The following is a 14,172-nucleotide window of genomic DNA, read 5'->3' as shown; positions in this document are numbered from 1 at the left end:
CTCTAGCCGATCCTTGACTTGACGCTTTCCCGAAAGTTACCTACCAAAGAATTGTATTCTTAGCGTCGTTATATACAGTATATTTATATATATATATATATATATATATATATATATATATATATATATATATATATATATATATATATATATTATAATAATTAAAATTTTACAAATAATTTGGTTTTATTTTTAAATTTATTTACATACACAATAAAATTTTAATTAAAAACTTTATATTTGCCATACTTGCGTTTAATTTCGTCCGATATTTTCTCTGCGATCATATAAACAGCAGCCGTAAGGTGACCTCTTATTATCTCTGGCATAACACCTGCATCTACCACCCTTAGATTTGTAAAAGTATGAACAACGCAGTCCTTATTTACGACGGAGTTCCTCCTAGAAATTCCCATTCTTGTAGTGCATGAAGGATGGTATTCAGTTGCAGTCATATATTTCAAAGCGCAGTACCAATATTCTCTTTCTTGTCCCTTAAATTGATCGCAACTTGGTTGTTCACTTATAAAAGTAGCATTAATGCTTTTAAAAGCTTCTGTTTTTGTAAGGCTTAAAATATATTGAATACCTTTATACATTGTTTCAATATCTTCTCCGTTAGGATCGGAAAAAAAGTTTAAATCGATAACAGGGAAGTCAGAAATATTGTTGCTTTGTAAGGTTACCTGACCTCTTGATTTTGGTTTCATTAGTGACATAATAACTGAAATATCAGTTAATGTATTATAAGTTTTATAAGCATTTGCATAGTTATCCTTTAAGTTTAACGCATCAACAGGATTGGATGGTACACTAAAGGGCGGAGCAAAAGTTAGATATTCTATGTCAGCTACTCCTTTAGTTATAGTATTAGTGTTAATAAAGGCAAGATGTTCCAATCCAGCACCGTTAGTAAAAGGAGTTTCATCTTTTAGATACAGTGCCAAGTTTTCTTCTAATGATCGATTTAGCGCAGTCAGATTTGTTCTAAAATATAAATTAAAGAAAAGAGGATGATCTTGCAGATTTTTTCCAACAGCAGATAAATGAGAAACTACTGGAATATCTAATTTTTTTAATTCCTCTCTTGGACCTACACCAGAGATAAGTAAGAGTTGTGGACTATTTATTGCTCCAGCAGATAAAATAACTTCTTTTTTGGCCTTAGCAGTATGGATCGCTCCATCTTTAATAAAAGTTACTCCAGTTGCTTTATGACTTTTAAGTAATATTTTATTAACAGCGGCATTAAGCATTATTTTTAAATTTGTTCTAGATTTAACGTAGTCTAAAAAGGCGTGTTCAGCATTATGATGTTTGTTATGTTTAATATTGAATTGTATTTTAGACACACCTATCTGCTGCTTTCCATTATAATCAACCAAAGTCAAACCTTTTTCTCGATTAGCATTGACAAACGCATTTGCTATAATAGAAGGAGGACTCGTTTGATTAACAGATAAGGGTCCAGTCGTTCCATGATAATATTTATCATACGATTTAAGGGAACAATTTTCCGATTTTTTAAAATAAGGAAGGACATGTTTAAATGACCATCCTCGAATACCCATTTCTTCCCAGTTATCGTAATCGGAATGAGCGCCTCTAGCATAAACTGCTCCATTGATGGTAGTTGTTCCCCCTATAACTTTTCCTCGAGGGTACATACACTGATTGTTTCGCATGCCTGAAAATTAAAAATATTGTAACACTAGATTACTATTTAAAACAGCAACAGATTAAAAAATAATCTAAACGATTACACAACTTTGCAAACTATGCAAAGTTGTGTCACGCAACCCCTCTCGATTTGGCTTAAATTTTACCGATGTATTCTATATTATAAAACCTTCTATGTACAAAATAGCGATCTATATGGGTAATTCAATTTTCAAAATACTTTAACCTTTAGTTGTAACAGCCAAAGTATAGCAAAAATGTAGTGTAATGTAGGAATTTGAAAAATTGAGCTAGCAACTAACCTATAATTATTATACTAAGGGGCACAAAAAACGGGTATCGCAGTCCAGTGGGACTGCCGGTAGAAGTTATACTTCTATACAAGCGTTCGCCGTTACAAATTTATATATGAGCCAATCTGCACAATCATTATATATGTAATGCTATAGGTAAGAGAGAGCAGAAAGAGAAACATAATAGGTACATAGGTATATGGTGCATCGTTTGCTGTATATAAACAACATTTAACCTGTAATAGGAGTATAGTAAATGAAGGATTGAATCAATATTTTGATGAAAAGTAATGGAAATAAAATACCATTATTACCAATGTGCAGCTACATTGTGCAGCTATGGAGTCCTGGACAAAGAAGTGAGAAATCAAGTACAAAAAGCAAATAGACTAACAGGATGAATTAATAACACTATATGAAGAAACAGACACATTAATACTAAGATGAAGTCAAGAACTTATAAAGTCAATGTAAGACCAATAATGACATATTTCTCAGAAACAAGACCCGACACAGCCACAACACAACGGCTACTGGAAAGCAGAGATGACAGTGAGAGTACTGAGAAGAGTTACAGGAAATACGCTGAGAGATCGAAACAGAAGCGAAGATATTAGAAGATAATGTACCGTACAGTGTATAAGCGAACAGACAATAAACAAAAAAAATTAAAATGGAATAAACTCATAAGCAGAATGGGGGAGACCCGTGTCGTCAAAATAGCAAGAGGTAAGTCACCAGAAGTATCGAACGGCCGGGCAAAAGACGGATTGACAACCTTCCATAGATGTATTAATTCGCCAATGAACAAGCAGAATTGCTTATAAAGAATAAGAATATGAAGAAGAAATTCAATAGGGTTCGACCTTGGACCAATCTATGTATCAAGTATCAAGTTTTTAGGATTGTTCCTTTATAGTTATAGCACATAAAGGCAGAAAAATAGACAGACAATTGAGTCCTTAATAATAAATATTAAAACGGTTAAAAATTTTAGTATATAGTTTGTTCTTATAAATTGTGGAGATAATTACAATATATTCAACATATATTCAAGCGAAAATGAATGAGTTTATTCAATATGATAACGTGGAAAAAAAAAAAGAAAAAACAAAAACAACCCTTTTCTGAACCTTAAAACTTGAATTACTAAATTTTTAGGTAACTGAACTAAGCCTCAGTTTTATTAATAGCGTCTTGGCGCCATTTTGTAAGATACTTTTTAATGGGATCATGGAGAAATTAATATATTATTTGAAAGCACTTTTATAAATCATTAGGTCCCTGGATTTTTTGATTCTTTGTGGCACCGTTTTAAAATCCCCACTAAATTGTGAAAATCTTATTAAATTAACTCTCAGTGAAAGAATAACTCTTTCTTACCAGATGGATAACGTCACTAGTATCATATATATGCCAAAAATCTGAATTTAAAAATGAAATCAACCTTTTTTGAGATTTATCTCCATACATATATATAAACATATACATAAAAGAAATTTAAAATGACAATCATTATATTTGTCTCTTTCATATCTACGCATATGTACTAAATATTCAATGATAAATAAAATAGTTTAGAAAATTAAATATTGTATAAAATTATCGAAACAATATTAAAAAAGATATTATGATTTTTCCATTCTTTGATTTTTAAAACCAAAGTGACAAAAATCAGAACATAATAATTAAAAAAATGTATTCCCTCAATGGGATCGAACTAACGACTTCTGGTTCTAAATATTAAATTAAATAATAAGCTGGCTCAATTTCCAACGTCGAATGCGCGTATAGAAGTATAACTTCAATAATATTTCTAAGATGACTAAAGAAGCGACCGAACTAAAGTCACGAGCGGTGGAACAGTGAGCCCGTGAATGTGTTATTTAATTAATAATTCTTATTTTTCAAGCAAAAATAACAAGAATTATGAGCAGTTTATCAACATCATATTATTTAGCAAATTCTTATAATATATAAAGGCATAATTTTTTTTAAGTACAGTTTTTTAAATTTTCCGAATTTTCTTTATTAGTTAGGCTAATTTTAACACTGAAATCGTATTTAACGGAAAATTTTACTTCAAACATGTATTTCGAGGTATTTATTTTCAACATTATAATGATTTCATCACCAACGATGGGAAAAGAGTGTTGATCTGGGAACAATTCCGCTGGTCCCAGGGTGTTGACCGAAGGCCAACCGCTTCTGCTAGAGTGTTGATCTAATGGCAGCTTCGAACTAGTCTTGGATTGTTGATCTCAGACGTACCTTTTTCGTGACTAAGTGTTCATTAGTCACTTTTCGCTCCTTGCCCGATCGAGTGTTGATCGATCCACCTCTAACCCAGATCATTCCTTCTCTTCACCGTGTGTGTATATTAACATTTTGTTTCTATTTTTATGAAATTAACGGTATTTATTTCTCGCAGGTATAAACAGTGGGTCATAGCGCCATCGATACCGACGTCGTCAAGATTGACATTTTAAAATTTTATTGTACATATCTAGCATATAATTATATTTTGTTATTTAATTCAAATATATATTTATTTAAATGTAACCTGTGTTTTACTGAGTCTGTCTAAAATAGCTACCAGTCACAAATTGACGCCGAAGAAAAAATAAAAATGCCGCTTCGTCCAACAATGACAGATAAAGACTTAGTAGCGGGTGCCACGATAGGTACGTCGTGGATATACCTACCGCCTGTCCAAAGAGGAATTACAGCACGAGGCCAAAAAGGTCGGCTTAGATTTTAAAGGAACCGCAAACGATCTGAGATCAAGAGACTTTTTTAAAGATCACGGACATCTAGAAAAAACCGAATCCAAAGAAGAACCGAAAAAGAACCTAATCGAATAAAAACTGAATGAGACCCGAATAGATACCAAACCAAATAGAAACCGTATAGCAGCATGCCAATTAATAATTTAAAGTGTTTGCCTAAAAAAATTCAAAAATTGGTCTCAGTATGTTCAATACGGTCTGCTAGAAAATAAAAGTAAATGCGTTGAGCGTAAACCGTCGCAGATGCAGCCAGCAAGAAAATTTGACTATCCACTATAGAAAAGCCTTGACACAATGTCCGAATTGATTGACGAAGATCTACAGAGGGGAGTGACCTATCGCCTAACCGATAAAGACCGCACTGGCATACTGATTGCTGTATACTATGGTATACAGCTAACCACAGGGAACTTTTATACTTTAAGCTAATGAATAATGTCAATGGGGCAACGATCATTAAAGGAAGATGATCAAAGGAGAAGATGTATTGCATATGAAGATGATGTAAGCTAATCGGCAATTTTTCACATGGATAATTATAAGTCGCTTTCTGCGCGTCAAAATCCATAGATGAATTTTTACGCACATTACAAATAGACCAGAAATACTGTTAATCAGAAAGCATTAAATTAATTAAACTTTTTTCATACAGAAAGCTTTTTGAGTATTATTTTTTGGTTGTCTGTTAATTTGTAGGTAATGAACATTGACACATTATTTAATTCTAGGGCAGTACGTAGGTCACCGCCGGAATAAGTTAATCATAAAAAAATGTAGACAATGTCTTCTGAGTACTCTTTTAAAATTCTTAAATAATCTGTATGATAATTTCTTCGATACAACGAACTTTTTTAAATACGTTTTGGAAACATAATAGATTTTCTATTCAAAATATAAAAATATTTGAATATTAAAAAAATAATTAAATAAAAACATTCAAGGACATTATTGAAACATAAATTAGTTATCTATTTCTAGTTATCCACTACCTTAAACTAATTAGTTGTTTGTATCATATAATTGTTTTAAACAACAAGGTGAAACCTATTAAAAAAAAACTTGAAACATTTATTCCTTAAACAAGCTTTTGTTTCACTTGATTTAATATTAAATAACTCATAAGCAAGCTGTCTCTAATATCTTAGAAAACAAGTAATAAGAAAGCAATATTTTAAATTTTCTATTAAAATAAAACAAAAGATAACTAGTTTAGATAGTTTAGTATAATACCAAATAACGTAATTAGCATATATCATTATTATAACAAGATATCTAAAAAAGTAAAACGTGCTAGAGCCTTCGAATATTCCTTTCTTTTTTGGTTGGTTAGTCAATCCTTCACAAGGAATTCATCATCGTTTTTTTTTGCCTTTATCCCTGATTATATTTCTATGTTTTTATCTTGTGTCACTCCAATATTGCGTCATCAATTTTACTGATCTGATCTGTTTATGGGACTCCTCCCAGATACCCTTTCCAGAAGACGTTATGACGTCCAGATGTTTTGCACGGTTTTTATACGGAATCACTGTCTAAAGTTGGGGTTTTCAGGGGTAATGAATGGGGCTTATAGGTTATCTTTGAATATTTCAACCTTGTCTAGCAGACTATTGGTTATTTGATTATTGTCTTTGAGGTATAAATCATAATTTTTCTGTTTAGTTAGGATTTTAAATTTGTTCCAAAATTTACCTCCATCTTGGTAGTCCAGACTCGCGGTAACCTGGCTCCATTGTTGTTGTTTCAACAGGTTAATTTTCAGTCTGACAGCTGCCAAAAGTAAGTTATATTCTGTTTAGATTAGAGAGGGTGTCGGTGTCATCGCGTGCCTTAGTCAGTGGACCAATAAGCACGTCGATGCGCATTGCCCTGCTTTTCTACCTCCTATTCTATTTATGATTGGCCGACGGACTTGGAAATGCACATATAGATACGAAATAAAGTTTATGAAAAGAGTGCATTTTTCAAGTCATGACAGTCAAGCCTAGCCTTACTCCGGCTCCCATGTAGGGTCTCCTACACTCTGGCAACCTCCTTCACGGGGCTCTGCTCCCTGCTGGTCCTTAGACTCCTTTGCTGGAACCTTTTTACCACCAAACCGAGTTTAAATTATGAGAAATTAACCAACCCACCAAATTGAGATGGAAACGCAGAGGAAACTTCGAATTGACTGACCGAAGTCCTCTGTAGAGCTCCTAGGGAGCCGATATCGAGCTCTTCTTTGTGAAGGCCCTGACCTCTCTATGGTGGCATTGTAATCTTTTATACTCTCGGCTCCTCAAGACGGCGCATGGTTTGAATTTTAGCAATAATTCTCTGTAGTAGAGTTAGTGTTTATTTTTTATATTTTAGTAAGTGGAATAGCTAGGATTAAAGCTTTTTGTAGAAGACTTTCAATTTTGGAGATTCCTATTGGTAATCCCTGGTAATTCCTAATTCTGGTAATCATTTTTATAGAAGAATCGAGTGTAGTGTTAAGAAGTCCATAAGTCAGTTTTGACTAGAAGAGGCAGATGGTCTGACGTTGTTCAGAAAGATTTCAGCGATTAAAAAAGATTTCCACAATTAAAGCTAAAGCTGAGATTAATACTATCACAAGAATGAATATTAAACTCAACAGTCTTCCGGGTTGTACCCCGTCGATTATCACTGCGCCCAGATTTCGACATTCTCTCTGATGTCTTCTTCAGCAATGCAGTAATACAGCAGTAATGTATCATCAGTTTAAAATTGTTTGGGGGCTCGTGAGACCGAAACCTCGCAAGACCTAAAAAAGACATCAGAGAGGATGTCGAAAGCTCGGCGCAGTGATAATCGAGGCGGTGCAACTTGGAAATCTGTTGAGTTTAACATTAATTCCAGTAATAGTATTAATCTTAGTTGTAGGATTAATATATAATATATATATATATATATATATATACATATATATATATATATATATATATATATATATATATATATATATATATATATATATATATATATATATATATATATATATATATTGTTATGATATGTAAAATCGAGAAAAATATTGGTTTGTTTAAAAATATTTCAAAGTTCAAAAACATTAAAATAATTCAGATAAGTAGGATAATATCCAACAAACATTTCGAAGAAGGAAAGTTATTAAATTCTTGGATTACCTGTACTAAACAAAGTGTAAGCTATACATAAATTATTTCTTTGTTATACTTGAGTGACCCGCATAATTTTAAGTGAAATCCAAAAACAATTGAAACGGGTTTTCCAAAATACATTAATGCAGTGATTAGAGACAAATAGAAGAGATTTTAGAAAGAGGTTTTTGTTAGTTTTTAAGAATTATAGAAAATATTATTTGTAAATAAGTTTTAGGAAATTTTATAATTATAGGTAAAAATTTGTTTGTTATCGAAATGAAAAAATGGGGGAATTGTGACGAGTTTTGATTGGCGGAGATTGAAAAAGGTGGGATAAGTATGTAGGAAAAAGTTTAGCTAGATTGAGGAGAGAGAAAGGAGAATCAGTTGGTTTCCAAGTCTGTAAGACGAACAGTGATTGTTCTCTGGCTGTTCCCGAGATGTAGCAAGCAGTAGTGTTGGATGTTAGTGAGTGTTTGTGGAGTTAGTGTATCTGACAGAAGCTGAAGCAGCAAAATATTGTAAGTCATATTTTTCTACTTATATTCCAAGAGTCACTGTTCAGGCCAACGAGAGATTCAGTTTATCGTAAAGAGAAGATAATCCAAGAGTCATTTTTCACTCGGGCCAACGAGAGATTCAGTTTATCGAGAGGAGAAAGGCTATCATAATTTGAATGATTTGTGCTTTTGAAGGAGATCATTAAGGACGATATACTTGCAACAATCTGTTGTAAGATTGCTGATTACATAGGGAGCGGTTGAGAGGAGATAATATAGTCTACAAGGAACAAGGATTTGGACCACTCATCATCAGAGAGAGATATTTTTGTTTTCTGCAGTTTTTTTCTTTTATTGATAACACAATTTTTACACTTAATTTAGAAAGGATATAAATATTTTGATTAGGAGAGTTAGAATAGTTCGGGATTTTGAGATTTCAGTTAATATTGTTTGTACCATTAATTTTGATTGTTCACGTACGTAGAACAAAATTTTTGAGAATCATTATATGAGATTTGTTTATTGAAAACTTTTGGGTGTGAATTATTTCATTATTTTTATTTCAATATATAGTGTTAGATCATGTGTTTTTTATTATTCCGGTATTCTCTGGACCTTACATTTCACATGTAATAGCATAGATATTGAAGCACGAATTTAACCCTGAGATAAAAGAATTAAAAATTGTGATAGAGTCAAAATCATATCATTTAAATAATTTTAATTAATCAAAAAAATTAATTAGCTAATTATTGCTTGGCGCACCAAGACTTTAAATATCACAATAATATATATATATATATATATATATATATATATATATATATATATATATATATATATATATATATATATATATGTATATATATATATTACAGTTCCGAGAACGTATATATATTACGTTTCCTAAAAGGAACATAGGGCTCTCATGAAGTGGCTCGAACGAACTCCCCTTTTCCTAGTTTTTTAATTCTACCTTCTTTCTCTCGGTTGTGAGGATTTCAATCCAACGCTGTTCTGGTAATGTCATTTGTGCGTAGCCCTACAATCTCCATTTTCTTGTCCTTATTTGCTTTATAACATTTTCTTGATTGGTTTGGTTCCATAAAGTTTTATTCGAGATTCGATAAGCCAAAATATACGAAGAACTTTGTATCTCTCTCTCTCTCTTTCTCTCTCTCCCTCTCTCTCTCTCTCTCTCCAATGGCGCTACAGCCCAAATCGGGCCTTGGCCTCCTCCAAACTACCAAACTATGCCTCCAACCTTGTCGGTTTCGCGCCGATCTTCTCCCGGTTCTCACGTCTAGCAAATTTTGCGCGTCCGCTGCCACTTCATCCTCCCATCTTTTCTGTGGCCTTCCTTTTGGTCTTGCGCCCTGCATTTTACTATCTAGGGCTCTTTTCGGTAATCTCTCTGTCTCAGTTCTTACGACATGACCAGTCCAGCGAAGTCTCTGAAGTTTAACGAATTCTGAGATCGGTGTCTCTTTGAACAGTTGGTAGGTCGGTCTCTACCAACTTTTTGTAACACTCTATTGATAATTATTCATGAAAATTTATAATTGGAGTACTATGTGTGCTATATAAATTTCACAGCCATATAGTAATACAGCTTTTACATTTATGTTGAAGATTTTTAATTTTGTGTTGCGTAATCCTGGATTTCCATATATTATTAAGCACATTGTAGGTTTTACGAGCCTTATTAATGCTTTCCCAAACATCAAGCTGTGTAGTACGTTTACATTTAACTATGTACGCAGGTATACAATTTTCCACTACTCTCTCAATATCCTAGTTATTGATCAAAATTTACAATAGGTTGATTGTTTCTGGTGTCAAATCGCATTTCTTTGGTTTTGGTGATGTTTGTTTCTAAACCAACCTTTGTATCCTTCTTGCAATATTTTTACTTAGTAATTACAGTACATAGTAGTTACATTGTTGTTTCCATATAATATTAGGTTTTTTAGTTAATCGCGAAAAACAGTTAAAAATATGCTTCCTTTGGACATTTTCAATTACGACCAACTAGTGATGGGTATTAAGTAAAACAAAAAAAACTTTGTATAACATTTTTGGCATAGAATTTTGTTATCTATTACCTTGTGAGATTACTCAGAAGGTGTGTCATTCACCGATAAAAGCACACCTTGGCACTATATTTAAGTTGGGTTATTTTACAACTGCAATAACTTTTTTTAGGTGGTATGTTTTACAACTCCTGTCAAAATTTCAAGTCAATCGATGCAGTTTTAAAGAAAGCCTAGCGGAAATTGTTTAGTCACTGTACTAAATACCTTTTATTTTAATGAGTTAATGATTAAAATATAAATCTACATTAATTTTAATAATTGTTATCAATAATCAGTTTAGCTTAAAAATACAAACTAAGTACGTAATTATATTACGCAATATTTAAAAAAGATAATAATCATTCGTCAGACAAATGGTAAAGTAAAATAGTGATATAGGTACGAAGAAAAACAAGAAAACTTATAAAATAAAATATTTAAAAATGCAAAACATGGGAATTTATTACAAAACCGATTGGATGATGAATTATGGAATGACTATGGAATGAACCAACAGACTAATTAAAAAAAATAGATGATTATATGACTTTTCTTTAAATAATAAAAGGGCATAATAATATAAACAGAAGAAGAAGGTATACTTGGTCTTAAAAAATAGTTATAAATTATCCATTCAAAAATTCCTTAAACCAAAAAAGTTGTTAAATACCTTGACAGGATCGTGTTTGTGGAGATGTATAATATCCCCAGTTCATCTCAGATTTTCTTAAATTATCGCTAAATATAGGAATGTCGCTAAAATTGTTAGTTTTTCCACCAGCTTCTAATAACAAAATTTTCCATGAAGAAATTTCAGACAGTCTGTTTGCCAGAACGGAACCTGCCGCTCCAGCGCCAACAATTATAAAATCATATGATCCAGCATCTAAAAATAGGTTTTGATACAAAAGTTTATTAAGTTTAGTGTGGTAATAATAGAGCAATAAACTCGTAAGAATATTGCCAAATAAAATAAATAACTGCAATCAAATACTAGAAAAGCAGATGGACCCATCTTCCCTTTTTTCAAACATTGAACAACAGTTAATTCGTTGGTTGGAATGCATTAAAACTCTTTTTGATGATAATGCAGTATTACAATTTAAAAAAAATTAATCAATAACTAAGAAGTAAAAAATGTTTTAGAACTCGTTTGCTGTGTTTATTCCCAATCTACTACCAGATTTTCCCAATCAAGTACCAGATTTTTCACAAATCGCCATCTAACTTTTGTACGAAGAGATAGTTATGGTGGCTACGCTAGTTATGGATCGTTGGTTATCGATAGGAGAGAGCAACACGACGTTGACTGACAGTTGACATTTTTGACAGAAAAAGCTGGCTTTATCTATTTAGCAGTCAACAAAAAGGATGCAAAGCTTAGCAGAAAAATCACCCTAGCCAATACTGCTTACTTTGCTATGAGCCCGATATTTAAATCACAAGATTTACATTAAAGAACTAAAATACGAATTTACAAGACCATAGTCCTACCGATAGTGAGCTATGGATGTGAAACTTGGGTGCTGACTCAAAAATCTGTAAACCGCATAGACATCTTTGAAAGAAAGGTACTGAGATGAATATTAGGCCTCATAAATAAGAACAGCAAGTGGCGAATCAGACCAGTTTGATATTTCCTGACCGTGAAGATTTAAATAGAAACTTTTTATTTCCTGGGTTTGTCGGTTTGTTGTAAATAAAACTATTTAACTGTTGCTTAAACGTTTCGGCCATTTTTGCCATTTTCAATGGGACAAATTTGTCAACTTTAATTAATATAAGTTTATAATTAATTGGTACTGACTCTTTTGAAATAAAATTGTGAAAATCCAATGAATCCTGTATATGATAGTTGCTTTTAGCAATTGCATTTCCCAAAAATATCTGCAAAATATTGGGAAAGGTTGTATGTTGGACTTCCAATATTACTAATAATTGGGCGAAGAGAAATGTTGTTTTTATGTACTTTTGGATGTCAATAAATATATGAAGTCTTCATCCTGCCAGATGTCATCTGTCAATGTCAGATACCAATTTTTTATCCATGTTAAACTTTTAGAAATTGTAAACATGAAATTTAATTGTAAATTGTAATTTTTATAAAATAAAATAAAGTGCTTATTGAAAATGGTAAATTTGCAGAAACGTTTAAGCAATAGTTAACTAGTTTCAGGCAAAAGAATTACTTTATCTCAGTATGTCGGACTACAGCAGGGGAAGAGTCCTACTGAAAGTCCGAGGGAGAGATGGGAGAATGTCGATAATGTCGATAAGGACACCAGAAATCGTCTTAGCAGTCGATCGTGGAACAGAATAGTAAATATAATAATGGATAGAGAGCCTTGAGAGCCTTAACGGATAGGGCGGCAAGGGCTCGAATTGGGCCTATGTGATAGATGAACTTGAAGAACTGATCACATGCTCTTATTATCTGTGGAAACTTTAGGCATAGGGTCATAGTGTTGAAATGATTTCGTGATTACCTATCAAGAAAAATACAACTTTTTTGTCAATTGTCCAATATTGAGTCGATAAAGGTCGATACATGAACAAACGCTGTTTCTGTATGAAGCACATATTTGTTATCAGCAAAGCCACTATAAGAACAAAGTTTAAGAAAATAAACATTAAACTTACCATATATTTTCGAATCATTGACCCTAAAGAGTTCTTCATTATTTGTAGGTACTTGATAATTTTCAATTTGTTCTAGCTTATTTGAAACAATTGTGTAAAGTTCATCTAAATCGAGCGAGTTAATGCGTGCAAGGCAAAACGAAAAGGCTAATAATCTCGTTAATGTAGACATGATTAAATGTTCTCTAAAAAATAAGTATTTAGTAAAAAACGAAATATATACCCTTTTGCTTATCACGAACGCATAGAAAATCTACCGAGGAATATAATTAAAATGAAGTATCATAAATATACAAATAAACAGCGGTATCAATGAATATACATATTTTAATACGATGGCATTGAATTAAAAAAACGAATATATTTTGCATTAACTAAAACATTTTGAAAGAAAAAACTGTTCCGATTAGACAGTGGTGCCTGCTATCTAAATTATGTTAAAAATGCATTTAAAAATTGAATAAACATGTTTTATGATTGTTTATATTCTAACGATTATAAGGCATAGGGGTGTATTCTGTAACACTTCCGTTAAATTTTAGAGGCCGTTAAAATTTTAACGTCCACTAAAATTATTTTTGTATTCTGTAAGTTCTTCTTCTTCTTTCGTTTTATGGCCTCCGCCTCTTAGGTTACATGGCCAGCTCATGTATGTATTTTCATTTCAATTATAGAAGGGAATTCTCCTCACAGAGATTCTGGAAATAACCATATTCCCTTCAACTATTTTGCACAATTTATAGTGGATATTCTAAAATAATTCTATATGTCATTAATGACGTAGATTTTTCTTGTTCCATCTATTAAGCTATGTAAGGTATATCTTGAATTTGGCATCTTGGACAGGACATCAGTAGTTAAAGGATAGGTTGGATTGAGTATTTAATTATATTTTACTTACATTTTAATTTGGAAAATATTGATAAACTTACCAATCGTTTTCAAGGTTTTAGCATTTTTTGTATTTTTTTTTCATTTTTTAATAAAGTTATAATCCTATAAAAGGAAACATTATTTTTAAGTTGTATTAAGCCTACTGTTTTAAAGATGTTCAAAGTAAAAGATAG

The 14,172-nt window shown here is 32.0% G+C and overlaps 2 protein-coding genes across 2 annotated transcripts in view; one reads left to right on the top strand and one right to left on the bottom strand.

Moving 5' to 3' along the window:
* Nucleotides 1-14,172, top strand: part of LOC140448105 (uncharacterized) — a 652,893-nt gene that overhangs the window by 25,755 nt on the left and 612,966 nt on the right. The window lies entirely within an intron of this gene.
* LOC140448104 (glucose dehydrogenase [FAD, quinone]-like) lies at nt 177-13,344 on the bottom strand. The gene is made up of 3 exons (XM_072541172.1): nt 13,106-13,344; nt 11,136-11,351; nt 177-1,687 (listed from the first exon to the last, which is right to left on the bottom strand). Exons 1-3 carry the CDS (start codon nt 13,275-13,277, stop codon nt 222-224), a joined length of 1,854 nt encoding a protein of 617 aa, XP_072397273.1. The 5' UTR covers nt 13,278-13,344; the 3' UTR covers nt 177-221.

Source organism: Diabrotica undecimpunctata, chromosome 8 (assembly GCF_040954645.1).
Source record: "Diabrotica undecimpunctata isolate CICGRU chromosome 8, icDiaUnde3, whole genome shotgun sequence".
Taxonomy (NCBI): Eukaryota; Metazoa; Arthropoda; class Insecta; order Coleoptera; family Chrysomelidae; genus Diabrotica; species Diabrotica undecimpunctata.
The sequence above is the reverse complement of the archived record's forward strand: the minus strand, read 5'-3'. Positions and strand labels throughout refer to the sequence as shown.

Coding starts and splice junctions, on each gene's coding strand:
- LOC140448104 (XM_072541172.1), bottom strand. CDS start 13,277: ATGTCTACATTAACGAGATTATTAGCCTTTTCGTTTTGCCTTGCACGC. Junction 11,352..13,105: donor CAATGATTCGAAAATATATG/GTAAGTTTAATG, acceptor ACCTATTTTTAG/ATGCTGGATCATATGATTTT. Junction 1,688..11,135: donor ACAAACACGATCCTGTCAAG/GTATTTAACAAC, acceptor TTTAATTTTCAG/GCATGCGAAACAATCAGTGT.